Here is a 15,907-nt window from a genome sequence, read left to right as displayed (position 1 = left end):
TGAATTCTTCCTTGTGCTTTGGCTTCTCTGCGCTCCAGTGCAATTTTCAGAGTCTCTTCTGACATCCATTTTGGTCTTTTCTTCCTCTTCTGTCTTTGCAGTGACCGTTTGCACTCTTCCTGGATGATAACCTTGGTATCCTCCCACAACTCATCTGGCCTTCGCTCATTAGTGTTGAAGGCCTCAAACCTGTTCCTGAGATGGTTTTGAAATTCAGGTGGGATAGACTCAAAGTTATATTTTGGTTCCCATGGATTCGGTTTAATTTTCCTCAACTTCACCTTGAACTTGCATATGAGTAGTTGGTGGTGGTCTGTTCCACAGTTAGCTCCTGGCCTTGTTTTCACAGCTGATATTGAGCTTCTCCAGCAGTTCTTTCCACAGATGTAATCAATCTGATTCCTATGCATACCATCTGGTGAAATCCATGTATATAACCTATGTTTAAAAGAGATAGTGTTTCTTTTTCTACTTCTTTCCTACCTTCCAGACATAATCACTGTTAGCACTATTAGAGTTTGTTCTTTACATGCATAATGTAGCTGTTTCTGTGTTTCCATATATACGTGAGAGAGAATGTATGTGTTTCTAAAATTAAAAAAAGACAATTCGATTTTAAGAAATTTTCTTTATTCATTTAACTTTAGATCCTACACTTTTTTCCAAATCAGTGGGTTTCAATTTACCTTTGTTTGAAAAACAAAAGAGTTGCATAGTACTTCATCAGATTACTAGGTCATAGAGTATATATGCATTTAAAAAAACAGTGTGTAGTGTTTTATTGAAGGACAGTGCATTATAGCAGAGGCTTCTGGTTAGATCTGTAGCTAAATGACTTTGGGAAAATTACCCTCTCTGAGCCTCAGTTTCCTTTTCTATGAGATGAAGATAGAAATACCTATTTAGTTGTGAATATTAAAATCCAGACATGCATTTATCAAACATTTGAGAGCTTTCTGTTTTCTGGGTAGTGTTAGTAGTGTATTTAACGATGTACTATAAACTGGAAATTTACCATGAGAATAATACAAAAAGATATATTTATACTTGTCTTTGTCTTCCATACTCCCCATAGTGATATCTCTGAGTCTCTGCTTGATAAGTGCCTCTATACCAACCACTCTCCTCATCCAGACATTTTGATACGGACTTCTGGGGAAGTGAGACTGAGTGACTTCTTGCTCTGGCAGGTGAGTAGTTCCTAACTACTATGCTGTCTATGACAGTCTGGGAACTATGATTTAATCCATAGAATGGATAAAGTGGCTGACGTTTTCCCATTCCCAGCCAGGCTAGGATTAAGAGAAAAGACAAAATCTGGCAAGAGGTCTTCAGGCTGTGCCTGGTAATTGCTAATCCTCTCTCTTCTGTTCCTGGTTTTGTGAGCCTGTGTGGTCCTTTCTGTCCAAAGTGGAAGGCATCCAACCCAAAGGAGAAGTTCAGGCTCTCTATATTAGAAATTTCACTCGTGTTCCTCTTCAGGTAACTGGACTTTCTGTGTTGGTAACCTTAGACTTTTTCCTTTAAAGTAACAGCTTTGTTGGTGAAAGTACAGTCCTTGAGGGAAATAAATTGTATGAACACTTATTTTTAGGGACTTTCTCTTGCTTCTCAGTTCAATAGGTATTCTTTTAAAAAGTGCATATCCCTAAATATACCCAGTTTTGTTTGAAAATCTCTGTCCCCTGTTAGCTTAGTACCTGGGTAGCATGTGAATTGGGGGAATTTTAATTCAAAAAGCATTGAGGACACAAAACAAAAGGAGAAGTAGGAGGATCCAGCCTTGAGGTCACTTCTGTGCTAAAACCTCAAGAATTTTAATGGACTGTAATATTAAAAAGTAAAGTAACAAGACAGAGTTACTGAAGATACTTTTTCAGAGTCTTTGGCTATATTCAGCACATAATGTTCAGCTAATAATTCTGTGGCCCACTTTGCACTTCATATCATATCTGGAAAGTTTACTTCTGAGCTGGAAGAGTTAACTTGAAGAAGCCAGCCTGGAAAAGCAAGGAATTTCAAACTCATGTCCTACAATGAACAAGTGGAACATATTTTGGGGTTTTTTCCCCCCCATTCATTATTGCAGATTTTCCTTCCTTTCCCTCCCCTTTACCCAAGAATAAGAATCTTAAAAAGGTTAGCATTATGACAGTTCCTTCATTGTGCTGGGAATATAGCATTGACCAAGGCAGAAATGACCGCTGCTGTCTTGAAGTTTAGTTGATTGGCAAAAAACAGTCTGCACAACTACATTCTTGGAAGCATATAACAGCCAGCTCTAATATGGCCTTTAAACATTTGAAAGAATGACATTTTTGAAAAGATGTAAACTTGTTCCAGAGTAAAAACCTGGGGCCCTGGTGAAAGTTCCAAGATTCAAAGATTGGTTTAATGTAATAAGCTATCCAAAAGCTAGTTAAATGCCTCTTGTGAGACACTGAATTCTCCACTACCAAAAGTCTCAGGCTGTGGTTGTCAAGAATGAAAGATTCTTTTTTTTTGAATGAAAGATTCTTAAATCAGTGATGACTGTTAAAGCTCACGTGACTATGATCTGGCTGCTTTGTGTATGTTAATCTTTATAATACATTAAAAACTAGGTGCCCTTGTTACCTGTTATACAATTAAAGAAACTAAAGTCCAAGAAAGATTAAGTAACTTGTCCAAGGTCACATAGATGGTAAATAGTGCAGCCAGAATGCAAAGCCAGGCAGTCTGGTCCCAAGCCAGTGCTTTTAACCGCTATGCCATACTGCTGCTACTTAAAAATAACAATGGCAGCTACCATTTGCTCACTACTGACTTTTATCGGTGTGTATCTCAGATGACCTCTAAGGGCCAAGAGCCAATAACATAATCCAGATGTTATTTCATAGGCCTAAAATTGCCTCATAGAAAATTCCTGGTGGAAATGTTGATCATCTAGTCTTGCTTTATTTCTGCTTTGCAAGAGGCAGCTGGTCTCAGTGCCCCAAATGACCCCTTCCTCTATTAGTGAGTAAATCAGGACTGGTGGCAGCAGCAGCTCTGGATGTCTGTGGTGTTCTGTTCTTCTGGGTCTTGATCAGCTTTTGGAGGCCTGACTAGGAATATGCCCCAGGGACATGAAGCTAAACCATATTCTCTGTTCCTTCCCTTTCCCAGACCTCCCACTCCTGCCTGATATTCCAGCCAGTTCTATGGCCAGAATATACATTTTGGAACTTCTTTGAGGCCATTATACAGTTCCAGATGAACCACAGTGGCCTTCAGGTACGAGTTCAAGACTGGCTTGACTAAGATGGGATGGGAAAGTAAGTAACTTAGCATTGATTGACCACCTGCTGTATACCATAAAGGGAGCTCTGGTGGCCTAGTGGTCAAAAACTGTGCTCGAATCCACCAGCTACTCTTCAGGAGATGGATAGGCAGTCTCCTCCCATGTGATTGACTGCCTCTGAAACCTCACAGGAGGCTCAGCAATTGGTCTCTTTTGAGTAGATGGCACACAACAACAATAACCACATAGCAGGCATTTGATAAGCTTGCTAACGATGTTGATGGTGACGAGTGTTACCATTTACACTATGCCAGACACTTAATATTTTATGTCCATTAGCTCACTTAGTCTTCTCAAAAAACTAATCAGTAGGTTTATTAGCTCCTTTATCTCCCCTCGCCCTGCTCCTTTACAAATGAGCCAACAGCAGAGGAATGAGGTAGTCAAGGAAACATAACAAGTAAGAGACAGACTTGGGGTTCAGGCTTACAAATCTGATCATTATGGAGACCCAGGAAGTGATTTCCAGAAATATTGGCCATTATATTCCCTGGGCATATTAGCCTAATGTGTACAGAAATTGGCAAAAAATAAGGCTCCAGGAATTGATAGAATACCAATTGACATATCTCAACAAACAGATGCAGGCTTAGACATACTCACAGGTTGTGCTCAGAAATCTGGAGGACAGCTGCCTGGCCAACTGACTGGAAGAGATCCATCCATATTTATTCCTATTCCCCCCCCCCAAAAAATGATCCAGCAGACTGTCTAAATTATCGAATAATATCACACAAGCAAGTTTTGCTGAAGATTATCCAAAACCGATTGAACAGTATATTAGCAGAGAACTGCCAGAAATACAAGCTGAGTTTAGAAGATGCCCTGGCACTAGAAACAGGAATATCATTGCCATTGTCAGATATAGCTTGGCTGAAAGCAGAAAGTGCTAGAAGAATATATCTTTGTGTTTTACTGACTATGCAAAGGCATTTGACTGTGTGGATCACAACAGATTGAAGCTAATGTTGAGAGGAATGGGAATCCCAGAACACTTGTGTTCAGGTGAAACCTATACTTAGACCAAGGAGCAGTTGTCAGAACAGAGCAAGAAAATACTGCATGTCTCAAGATCAAGAAAGGAATGTGTCAGGGATGTGTCCTTTCTCCATACCCTTTCAATCTAGATGTGGAACAGGTCATTCAGGAGGGTGGACTTTATGAAGAAGAATGTGGCATCAGGATTGGAGAAAGACTCATCAACAACCTACATAATGTAAATAACACAACCTTGCTCACCAAAACTGAGGAGGACTTGAAGCATTTGGCAGGGACCGCAATCTTCAGTATGGATTGCATCTCAACATCAAGAAAACAAAGATTCTCACCATCAGCCAATTGGCAGCATCATGATAGATGGAGAAGAGATTGATGTTGTTAACAATTTCATTTTATTTAATTACACAATCAGTTAGCAGTCAGGAAATCAAAATATGAATTGCTTTCAGAAAGTTTGTTGTCAGGAACCTCTCCAGAGTAATGAGAAGCAACAACGTCAGTCTAGAGACTAAGGTGCGACTGATCCAAGTTATGGTCTTCTCAGTTATTTGCTATGCATCTGAGAGCTGGACAGTGACTAAGGATGCCAAAAAAAGAATCGATGCCTTTGAGTTGTGGTGTTGGAGAAGGATATTGAACATACTGCTGTGACTTCTATGAGAACAAACAAGTCTGTCCTAGAGAGGGTGAAACCAGGTTGCTCCTTGGAGGCAAGGATTTTGAAACTCCGTCTGACATACATTGGGGATGTAGCCAGGAGGGACCAGTCCTTGGAGAAGGACATAATACCTGGAATGGTGGAGGTACAGTGCTGGAGAGGAAGATCCTGGAGGAGATGGATCGACACAGTTACTATGCCAATGAGGCTAGGTGTGTCAGAGACAGTGAGATTAATTAGCTCCTGATAAGGCAGGGTTCAGAGTTATTCATAGAGTTGTTATGAGTCATAGTTTACATGACAGCACATAACAACAATGACATTAACCTAAGGATTATAGCAGTGGAAGTATGTGAAAAGCAGTATTTTCCTCAAGAATTGAAGAACTGTACAACTATGCTGTGTTAAGGCTTGAAGCTCTGCCTTCCATTTTGATCACTAAATTTTTTTTTTATCACTTAATCTTAGACAGGCTCTGATTAACATTCTTACTAATAACAGTGGTCATATAGATGGTACAGGCCACTAGGGCAGGTGGGTGCTTTCATACACATTTTCTTTTAAGCCTTAAGGAAATGAGAATCTGAGAGACTTAGTCACTGTCTGAAAGCCCTGGATTTAAGAACCTGAATTTTAAACCCAAAACTGGTACTTGTTGTTGAATCTGTAGAGATGAAGGCAGGTGGAGTTATTGAGAGTAGTCAGGGCTCTCCGGCTTCTTGGTGTCAGGAACACCTTGGAAAATCTGATGTAACTATAGACTTTGTTTCTAGAAAAATGGCATAGGTCATTCTCACACGTGGAATTTTGCATAGCTTTGCACCAATCACACAAAACACTTAAAATATTTTTATGGGTTCACATAACCCCTGAAATCTATCCATGATTCCTAAATTCAGAATTTCTGGTATAAGTTAAAAAAGTCATGAAAGTTTGATTATTTTAGTCTCAGAATATGGGTAAATTAGGGAGTCCTGGGAGCCTACTGGTATAAGGGGTTGCACTGGCAACCCAAATGTATGAGGTTCAAACACACCAGCTGCTTCACAGGAGAAAGATGGTTAATCTCTTCCCAGTGATCAGCTGCCTCTGAAAACCTGCTGGAGGATCAGCTGTGGGTCATTTCTGACTTGATGATACACAACCACAACAACAGAAGGAAATTAAAAGGTAAGTTTGGAATCTATGAAAGGACCAACAGCAAGGCCTCAATTAACCATTATTAGTGAGGAATCAAATTTGTCCACATGACCAAAGTTTCAAGAACTAAAATTTAACCTTTTTTTGATGGGAAATTTTCTAAAGTGTGCCTTTTACATAATTCATGGATACCTATTCTATTCTAAGCATTTACTAATAATTTTTTTTTAATTAATCTTCCCCCCCTAATTCTGCTAATCATAAAGGGAGCTCTGGTGGCCTCTCTGCAAGAAGCTGTGCTGCAATCCCAAAGGCACACAATTTGAGGCCACCAGGTAGGTACTCTATGGGAGAAGGATGGGCAGTCTCCTCCGTGTGATTAACTGCCTCTGAAAACTCGCTGGAGGGTCAGCTATGGGTCGGTTCCGATTCTACAGTACACAGCAACAATTATAATGGTAGTGGTAAATGGCGTTCTACTTCACAGTACAGTAATGGTGATGAAGGGGTGAAGCTAGATGACTTGTACGTACATGATCCCAAAATACTTTTTTTTTCAGTATATCTCTCCTTGTCATTTCCTACTGCTGTCACTGGCTAATTTTGACTGTGTATTACTTCCCTTCCAGTTTATTACTTTAAAATCAACTATAGACAAAGAAACTGGCTAACCATGTTTGTTAGAGTTATATCTATAAAGTGAAAGCAAATTGGCTCTATGTGAAGCCCACTGGAGCGTGGTGCCTGAGCTTTTACACATGGATATTCTGTTCTCTAATTGGACTGCTCAGCAGCCTTTATGGTAAATTCAGGTTTCTCAGATGCTTTACCAGTTAGCTTCTAGGAGAGCTGCCTTAAGTTTCATTCATTCTGTAAATGTTTCTTGAGTCAGGGACTGTATTAGGCATAGGACGTTCCATAGTTAGCTTGCCAGACAAGGCCCATATCTTTGTGGAGCTTTTATTCTTACTTAATTGAGATTAATAAACAAATACATAATATAATTTTAGATTATAATAGAACAATGAAAAAAATACACAGGTTGATATGCTAGCTAATGAAGGGAGCAGGGGAGACGGAGGCAGCCTACTAAACACCGTCAGAGAAAGTTGTAAACAATAAAGTGAAAGATGAGATCTAGCCAGATACATCACCGTCTGAAAAGGAAGACTTACTCTCTGCATAGAGAGTATCATAGGTAAGACTACTGAGTTTGTAAAGTTTATGTCTTAGAAGAACAAAAAGGGGTCAGTGTATCAGAAGTGGAAATGTCCCTGAATGGTTGAGTTTACGAAGGATTACTAACCTAAGTGTTGGCATCCACCCAGTGTCACTGCAGAAGGAAAGTGATGGTCTATTTCTGTAAAGAATACAGACAAGAAAACTGAGGCAGTTCTCTGTAACACACTGCGTCACCATGAGTTGAATTGTCTCAAAGGCAGTAGGTATTTTTGGTCGATTTTGTTGTTTTAGGTGTCCAAAGAGCCTTTATTTGCAATGTTTTACCTATATTGCATTCCCAAGATCTTATGAGGTGGTTCTCTTATTTCCTCTAGGTTTACTGTGAGTCAAAACCAATTGATGGTAGTGGATTTGGGTGGGTAAAGGAAAGAGGAGTTTGGAATGTTGGTTGAAGTGGCTCCTGATTATATATGGCTTCATAGGCCATAGTCACACATCTAAAGGATTTTTTTTCTTTCACATTCGTAGGTGGTCCCAAACATCTGAAGAATTTTAAGGAAGGGAATGACAGAATCTAACATATGTTTAGCAGGATCACTCGGGATTTTTAAGAGGGTGGGAGTCAAAGCAAAGAGACCAAAATCCTGCAGTTCAGGCAACAGATAATGGGTGGAGGCAGTAGGGAAGCAGGAGAACTAAAAGGACTGATGAGTTGGGGAGAGAAAAGAACAAAAATTAAACAAATAAACAAAATTGAGACTGTACTCCCAGTTAGTTGCCATTGAGTCAAGTATGACCCATAGTGTCCTTGTGAACAGCAGATCTGATCCCTGTCCTATCATGTGCCATCTTCACTATCTCTGACTTCCTTGAACCCATTGCTGCAGTCACTGTCAGTTTTTCTGGTTGAAGGCCTTCCTTCCCCTCACCCAGCTTTCACCTTTCTGTATTTTGATTGACTTCCAGTCTGGGCTCCTCCACCTCTGATACCGTGACTCCCAGAGAAAGCAAGGAATTTCAGTAACTTGAACTCAGTTCTTTGACGTTAGTGAGCTGTATATGAAGGACTATATAGCCTAGACTGAAAAGCAGATGCAAACATTTCTTTTTTTTTTGTTCTGTTTTGAACCTTTAATGAGAAAAAAAAATATATATATACACACACACACACACATACTATGGAGCTCAAGAACAATGCGTTTGGTGTGTCACTGGGTGCAGGGCTGAAGACAAGACCGACAAACACAGTTACAACGAAAAGGGGGCCCGACAAGGCTAAGTCTCGGTTTCCTCGTCATTTAGTAGCATGTTGGGGATCCCGCGGCTGATGGGGAAGAGACGCCCGGACTCTGGGCACTGCAGGGTGCCCTCTAATACGTCCACCTCCAGCAGCATGTGGTGCATCTTCCTTAAAAAAGCCTCATCGTGCTCATATCCCTCAGTTGGCCCTTTGGGGACCTCAACCAGATGCAAAGTCTCGGTTGCCTCCAGAAGCGCCGCCCACTCCACCTTGGGTATCATCCGCGCTACGAAGTCGGGGTTGAACTCCACCGGGTAGACACGGACCTCGGTGGCCTGCAGCCGCAGGGGGAATTGTCGCAAACATTTCTAAGGAAGTTTATTGTGATAAAAGCTGGCGATGTAATTCTGAAGCTCTTTTATGTATCTTGGAGGGTAAAGCCAGTAAGTTCAAATACTAATTAATATTAAATATTAAGTTAGAGAGCCAAGAGATCCAGATTTTGCCTTGGCTGATTGAGTGAACAACTCAAACTTCTTGCCTTCAGGTTGGAACCAACACATAGGTTGGATTTCTGAAGCTGTAAATCACATGGGAGGCAAGTGCCCATCTTTTTCTCAAGGAACCACTGGTGGATTCTAACTGCCAGAGAGGTGTGGCCTTTGGGTTACAGCCAATTCCCTATAGACTACTGCACCAAAGGTCCCTGTTCAGTGAATAATATTGTTGTGTACCTTTAAGTTAGGTTAAGGACCTCTCTAAAGTACTCAAGAGCAGCGGTGTCTCTCTGGAGATTAAGGTGCGCCTGATACAGGCCATGGTTTTTGCAATCACTTGTTATGCATCAGAGAGTTGGACAGTGACTAAGGAGGATAGAAGGAGAATTGACGCCTTTGAGCTGTGGTGCTGGAGAAGAGTACTGAATGTACCATGGACTGCCAAGAAAACAAATAGATTCATCCTGGAGAGGGTTAAACCAGGCTACTCCTTGGAGGCAAGGATTCTGGGGCTTCGCCTGACATACTTTGGACATGTTGTAAGGAGAGACAGGTCTTTGGAGAGGGACATCATGCTGGGCAGAGTGGAGGGACAGCGCAGGAGGGGAAGACCCTCTATGAGGTGGATTGATTCAGTGACTGGGGTAATCGGGATGGATGTGTCAGAGGCAATGAGATTGGCACAGGATAGAGCAGGGTTTAGGGCTGTTGTACATAGGGTCGCTATGAGTCACAAGTGACTCGACGGCACATAACAACAACAACAACCTTTAAGTTGGAAGAGATCTTTATTTGTTCACATTCCAAAGAAAGGTGATCTGACAGAGTGTGGAAACTATCGATCAATATCATTAATATCACATGCAAGCAAGATTCTGCTGAAGATTTTCCAAAAATGACTGGAACAGCAAGCACATCAACAGAAGTGCAGGCTGGATTTAGAAGGGGTCGTGGTACTAGGGGATATTGTAGCTAATGTCAAATGGATCTTGGCTGAAAGCAGAGAGTATCAGAGGAATGTCTGTCTGTGTTTCATTGACTATGCAGAGGCATTTGACTGTGCGGACCACAACAAACTGTGGCTAACTCTGAGAAGAATGGGAATCCTAGAACATTTGATCATGTTAATGCGAACCTATGCTTGGATCAGGAGGCAGTTGTCAGAACAGAGCAAGAAAACACTGCATGGTTCAGAATTGGGAAGGGTGTATGCCAGGGAAGTGTCCTACCTCCATACCTTTTCAATCTGTGCAGAACAGGTTATCCAGGAGGCTGGGCTCTGAGAAATGTGGCATCAGGATTGGAGGAAGACTCAACAATCTGCATTATACAGATGACACAATCCTGCTTGCTGAAACTGAGGAGACCTGAAGTGCATGCTATGGAAGGTCAGGGACTGCAATATTCAGTATGGATTGAAGCTCAATATCAAGAAAGCAAAGATTCTCACCACTGGGCTGATTGGCAACATCATGATGGATTGTGAAGAGATTGAGATTGCTCACGGCTTTAGTTTGCTTGGCTCCACAGTCAACACTCTCATCACCAGTAGCCAGGAAATTAAAAGATGTATTGCAATGGGAAAGTCTGCAGTTAAAGACCTCTCTAAAGTACTGAAGAGCAGTGATGTCACTCTGGAGCCCAAGGTGCTCCTGATACAGGCCATGGTCTTTGCAATCACTTGCTATACATCAAAGAACTGGACAATGACTCGGGAGGATAGGAGAATTGATGCCTTTGAGCTGTGATTTTGGAGATGAATATTGAATATGACATGGACTGCTAAGAAAACAAACAGGTTTGTCCTGGAGACGGTGAAGCCAGGCTGCTCCTTGGAGGCAAGGATTCTGAACTTTGGACATGTTGCAAGAAGGGACCAGTCCTTGAAGAGGGATGTCAAGCTTGGGAGGGTGGAGGGGACAGTGCAGGAGAGGAAGAGCCTCGATGAGATGGATTGATTCAGTAGCTGGGGTAAGGGGGGTAGGTGTGTCAGAGACAGTGAAATTGGCACAGGATAGAACAGGGTTTAGGGCTGTTGTACATAGGGTTGCTATGAATCGCAGGTGACTCGACGGCACATAATAATAATAATAATAACAACAACAACCACCTTTAAGTTAGAACCCACACATAGCTGACCCTCCAGTGGGTTTTAAGAGGCAGTAAATCACACGGGAGGAAATGCCCATCTTCCCCCCCCCCCCCCCCGCAGAGCAGCTGGTGGATTTGTGTTTTGTTTGCCACACAGGGATAAGATAGCTGTGTTTGAGGAAGGCAGTTGAGCAGTCTGTTTTGTACCTACTAATCATAATTTATTAGGCTCTAACTTTGTATCAAGGATCCTTTACATTGACTCTGTAATACCATAGGATTATTACTACAATGCTAATTTTCAGAGTAAACCAGGTTTGTAATGAATATTGACTGTCTTAAACTCTTTTCCCTACATGACCTCTTGATGCTCCTGGCCAGGCTTTCTCTAGTAAGAAACCCTCAAAGTTCTGTTTCTAGAAGTTTTAGCACTTTGATAGAAGCACTAAGGCGAGAATTCAAACTAACAGCATCTTCTAACTGGAGAAGTGATCTTTCCAACCTTTTCACATTCTCCCTTTCACATTTCCTATATACTGGCCAAACTGCACTTTTCCCAATTTGTTGTTTTTTTGGGTTTTTTTTTTTTTTGTAGATTTTATTTATTTATTTTTTGGGGGTTCCTAAAAGCCTTCTGAGGTCCCAGCTCTTCTCACTATTTCTTAGTTGTTGGAATTGACGGAAAACCTCATAAGCAGTTCCTTACTTCACCTTTGCCTTGCATGCGGACTTTCGAGTTGTAAAACAACCCAGTGGTAGATGGAATTTGCTCCAGGACTTAAGAACAGTTTGTTGTTTTTACACCTTTCAGTGACTTACCTCCATGTATGTGTTCTTATCCCATATCACAAATTCTCACTCTCAGGGTCTGAGCTTCTTTTCTACATGCTTATCCCAGAATCCCAGTCACCTGCAGGAATCCAGAGTAGAGGGCAGGGAACTGGGCTGTGAACCTGGAATGATTTATTGGGATGAAGGCAGCTGGTAGAGGATAAGGAAAGCTGGAACTTAATTACAAGTTGTTCAAAGCCAATCCTTAGTATCTAAAGGGACCATTACAGTCTTCTGAGGTCATCTAATCAGTTTTGTGGTTAGGCTGAGGTAGAGAATGGGAACTGACATAAAAACGATCTTGACTCTGATGCTGTGAGACTTGCCTGCAGGGAGGCAAGGATGGTAGAGGATGGCTGGGATGGGTAATGTTGTTAGGTGCTGTCGAGTACAACTCATAGCGACCCTATCTTGTGCCAACTTCACAATCTCTGACTCACTCAAGCCCATTGCAGTCACTGTGTCACTCCACCTGCTTGAGGATCTTCCATCCCTCACTGTCCCCCCACCTTTCTAACCATGATGTCCTTCTTTAAGGAATAACCTTTCCTAGCAACATGCCCAAAGTATGCAAAATGAAGCTTTGTCATCCTTACCTCCAAGGAGCACTCTGGCTGCACCTTCTCCAAGACATATCTGTTTGTTTTTTTAGCAGTACATGGGATATTCATTACTCTAAAAGGCATCAATTCTTCTGTCATCCTTAGTCATTGTCCAGCTCTCAGGAGCATAGCATGTGATTGAAAAGACCAGTGTTGGTTCATCAAGTACTTTATGAGATTATAAAAAGAGAAAACATGTGTTCCTACTCAACTTCCTTTGATGCATTTGCAGACTGGATCAACCATTTTGTTTCTAGTGTTCTCAACAGTCACTGTCCTCTCAGAGGTAGTTAAAAGCTTGAATTATTTGCTCAGACATTCCTGACTTGGAATCATGATGCTGCTTACTGCTTACATGGTACTTGTGACAACTGGACAATTCTTTAACCCTTCCAAGAATCATCTTCTTGATCTATAAAATGAAAAGACTTCACAGGTTTGTGATGAGACCTCTGTAAGCTAATCTAGGAAAAGCACCCAGAACAAAATACATGTTGGTGACCAATATTGACATCTATCTGGGCCCTTTACCAGTTTTCCCTTCTCCAGAAAAGGAACCAGAGATAGTTTCCTGCATATTCCATCCTCAGTACAGTTCCCCAGGAAGATCATCATGTTTCCAGCAGGAGGGCAGCTCTCAAAAATATCTCCATCATGACCTGGGCTGAGATTGTGGGAAAGGAGGACTGAGGAAAGACTTTCATTGACTCATGGATATTTCAAAGCTGAGGACCCAACACTTCTCTCCAGGCTTCAGCAAGATGGTGGAGAACTTGAGAATTTAAGTACTGGAGGGGCTATTACATGTTTCCTATATCTCCCAAGGAAAGAACAAGTGCAGAGAGGTTTAATGCCCAGGAAGGATTTAGATTAATAGGTTAAAGCCACTTTTTTGAAAGAGTTCTATGGAGTCGTTGTAATGAGAGTAATGGGATGCTGTAAGGTCTTTGCATGGCATTCAAGGAAAGAAATTACACCCTCACTTCTTTCCCCGATTAGTAGTTATGCTGATAATAAGACATCAGGGAGAGAAAGTGTCTATTAAGACTTCTGTTACTGAGGGTTTTCTAAGGATGAGCGCTTGAAATTACTTAGAAAGCTCTCAAGAATGAGAATATACCCACACGATGTCAAGGTTGGAGGGGCAGGTGTTCAGCTTCTTCCGCTCCATCCTAGAAAACATGACCTGTCCACTGTTTTAAGATATATTTCAAGTACTTTACTAGAGAAACCAAGAAAATGTCAACCAACTATGTGATTTAGGCCAAATTTCATCCTATTGCAGGTTCAGTGGCCTTGTCTATAAAATGAGATGACAAGGGTAGATAGTCTTTAGTTCTCTTACCTCTGCCCATCTGAACATGCACTACCGATGACACATAGAGGTCAGGCTCTGGCTTGACTAAAGGATACAGATAGAGGAATAGAATACCAGGTTGGAAGCAAAACCTAGTGTTCATCGATGGGATGGGTTTGCTGGGAGTAGCTCTGGAGGAAAGGCTTTGTGAGCTTATTAGACTAGTAGGAGCAACAAGCATTAGTGGAGCAAGGCCCTTGTCTCATTCCAAAGGAATTTTCCCCTTCTGCTGTGCACTGAGTATCACCTCCTGGGACCACATGGTCAGTCAGTTGAGTTTTTCATTTGTACCAGGGCATCCCAGGTGCCAGAGATGAAGAGGAACTGTGTCTGCCTAGTGACACATACATGATGCATGTGCTATCAGGTAGTACGACACATACCGGTTTCAGGGCTGGTTTCAGGAGCCCTGGAGTTCTGTCAAGCCCTTGTGAGCCTTACTCTCTAACAGAAAAAGTGGACTGTTGACACTAACACCTATTAAGCAGAATACAGTAAGTAGCTTAAAGGATGTGGATCTGCGTCTCACAATGTTCACAGGAGTGCTAGAAGAGTCTACCTGGGCCCCATATAGGAGGCAAATTGGAGCAGAACTCTGAAGAACAGCTTAGGGAATTCCAGGAGGATGGAAGCCAAGTGACCTTGGAGACAACAGGAAGTAACCCGAAGGGAGTGCACCAGACAAGAACAAGACCTTCCCTGCAACAGAGAATAGACAGTAATAACTTGTAAAATTGCTGTTTCTATTCAAGAGCCTGCTAAATGCCAGAGAGGATTTTGCATATATTATCTCTAATCCTTAAAACCACTCTTCAAGGTAGGCACAACCCCCACTTTACAGATGCAGAAATGAGGTTAGGAAAGGATTTTCCCAAAGCCACACAACTATTGGTAGGGGAACCAGAAGTCAGATCTGTTTATCTGGTTCCCTTCTAGCTAAAAACCTGAGAAGAATTTCAAGAAATACAAATGTTCCCCACCCAAAATAGACCATAAGCCAGAATTACCATTGCCCTACCTGTGCAACACGGGCCCACACTCCTACTCCCAGGCTTTTCCAAATCTGGCACAGATTCTTCACTGTTCACTTTACTGAGCCTTCTTTGCGCCGCACCCCACACCTCCTCCATCCTAATTCCACCCATATCTAAAATGTTCTTCTCAATCCCCTCTTCTGTCCAGCAGAAAGCACGAGACTTGTATGCAGAGGAGCGGAAGAGGCAGCAACTGGAGAGGGACCAGGCTGCAGTGACCGAACAGCTGCTGCGAGAGGGGTTCCACACCACTGGTGACGCTCAACTTCGACGGACATGCTTGCACAAACTCTCAGCCAGACGGGAAGAGCGGGTCCAAGGCTTTCTGCAAGCCCTGGAACTCAAACGAGCTGACTGGCTGGCACGTCTGGGCACTGCATCAGCCTGAGTGAGGCTGGCCACCTGCCACTCCTTCCTGCCCTCTGCCTCCAGGGCCCCACTCCCTTTTCTTTTTTTTTGGTGAAAAGCACCTCCCTTCTAATGATGAATTGTGGTCCTTTTGCTTGGCAGGGGAGGCCCTACAGGCCATATCTGCTAGCAGTAGATACCTTTCTGCTAGTTGGGACATGACAGTGGCCTGGGGATGACTGAGTGAGGAGAGTCCCGTACAAGTATACTGAACCCAGCTCTGGTGACCAGTAAGTTTGAAGAGTAGGCCTCCAGTTCTTTAGCTGGTGCTTTTTCCTCTTTTGCCATCATTGTCTGCTCTTAGCAGCACTTTTTTCACCAGCCCATCCTTAACACAAAACTGTTGAGGAGAGGGCTCCCCAAACTCAACCCTTCCAATGAATTTTGACAAAAGATTCGGATCTACTGACAAATAGCTAATAGGCAGCCAGTGTTATTTGGGCAAGGAAGAAAGGGGTGGGAGAGACAGAAAATTTGCCCATCTGCTGTTCCTCTCTGTTGGCTCTCCACCTGGGTTGAATCCCTACCCCTCCTACCATGCAGCAC

At 42.4% G+C, this 15,907-nt stretch overlaps 2 protein-coding genes across 5 annotated transcripts in view; one reads left to right on the top strand and one right to left on the bottom strand.

Moving 5' to 3' along the window:
• DHDDS (dehydrodolichyl diphosphate synthase) overlaps window positions 1-15,591 on the top strand; it is a 47,640-nt gene extending 32,049 nt beyond the window's left edge. Inside the window, exons 5-7 of one of the 4 annotated variants that reach the window (XM_006883485.1) lie at window positions 1,076-1,190; window positions 3,148-3,255; window positions 15,105-15,591. In XM_006883485.1, coding sequence (XP_006883547.1) covers window positions 1,076-1,190; window positions 3,148-3,255; window positions 15,105-15,341 — 460 coding nt within the window. In that variant the 3' untranslated portion in view covers window positions 15,342-15,591. Of the gene's footprint in view, window positions 1-1,075; window positions 1,191-3,147; window positions 3,256-15,101 lie in introns of all 4 variants that reach the window. The other 3 variants (XM_006883484.1, XM_006883486.1, XM_006883483.1) reach the window with 3 other exon arrangements.
• LOC102846339 (tRNA methyltransferase 112 homolog) lies at window positions 8,577-15,049 on the bottom strand. Its single transcript, XM_006883635.1, has 3 exons — window positions 14,938-15,049; window positions 12,040-12,110; window positions 8,577-8,909 (listed from the first exon to the last, which is right to left on the bottom strand). Exons 1-3 carry the CDS (start codon window positions 15,047-15,049, stop codon window positions 8,577-8,579), a joined length of 516 nt encoding a protein of 171 aa, XP_006883697.1.
• Window positions 15,592-15,907: the final 316 nt, after the last annotated feature.

This window comes from Elephantulus edwardii, unplaced genomic scaffold, assembly GCF_000299155.1.
Source record: "Elephantulus edwardii isolate Elephantulus edwardi_28Jun2011 unplaced genomic scaffold, EleEdw1.0 scaffold00028, whole genome shotgun sequence".
Lineage (NCBI taxonomy): Eukaryota > Metazoa > Chordata > Mammalia > Macroscelidea > Macroscelididae > Elephantulus > Elephantulus edwardii.
The sequence above is the reverse complement of the archived record's forward strand: the minus strand, read 5'-3'. Positions and strand labels throughout refer to the sequence as shown.

What these genes read in the sequence shown, in the direction of transcription:
- LOC102846339 (XM_006883635.1), bottom strand. Translation starts at nt 15,049, where the DNA reads ATGGAGGAGGTGTGGGGTGCGGCGCAAAGAAGGCTCAGTAAAGTGAAC. An exon ending in TGTGGGCCCGTGTTGCACAG is followed by an intron (nt 12,111 to 14,937) that starts GTAGGGCAATGG and finishes ATCCTCTACCAG; the next exon opens with CTGCCTTCATCCCAATAAAT. An exon ending in TCTACTCTGGATTCCTGCAG is followed by an intron (nt 8,910 to 12,039) that starts GTGACTGGGATT and finishes AAACTTCCTTAG; the next exon opens with AAATGTTTGCGACAATTCCC.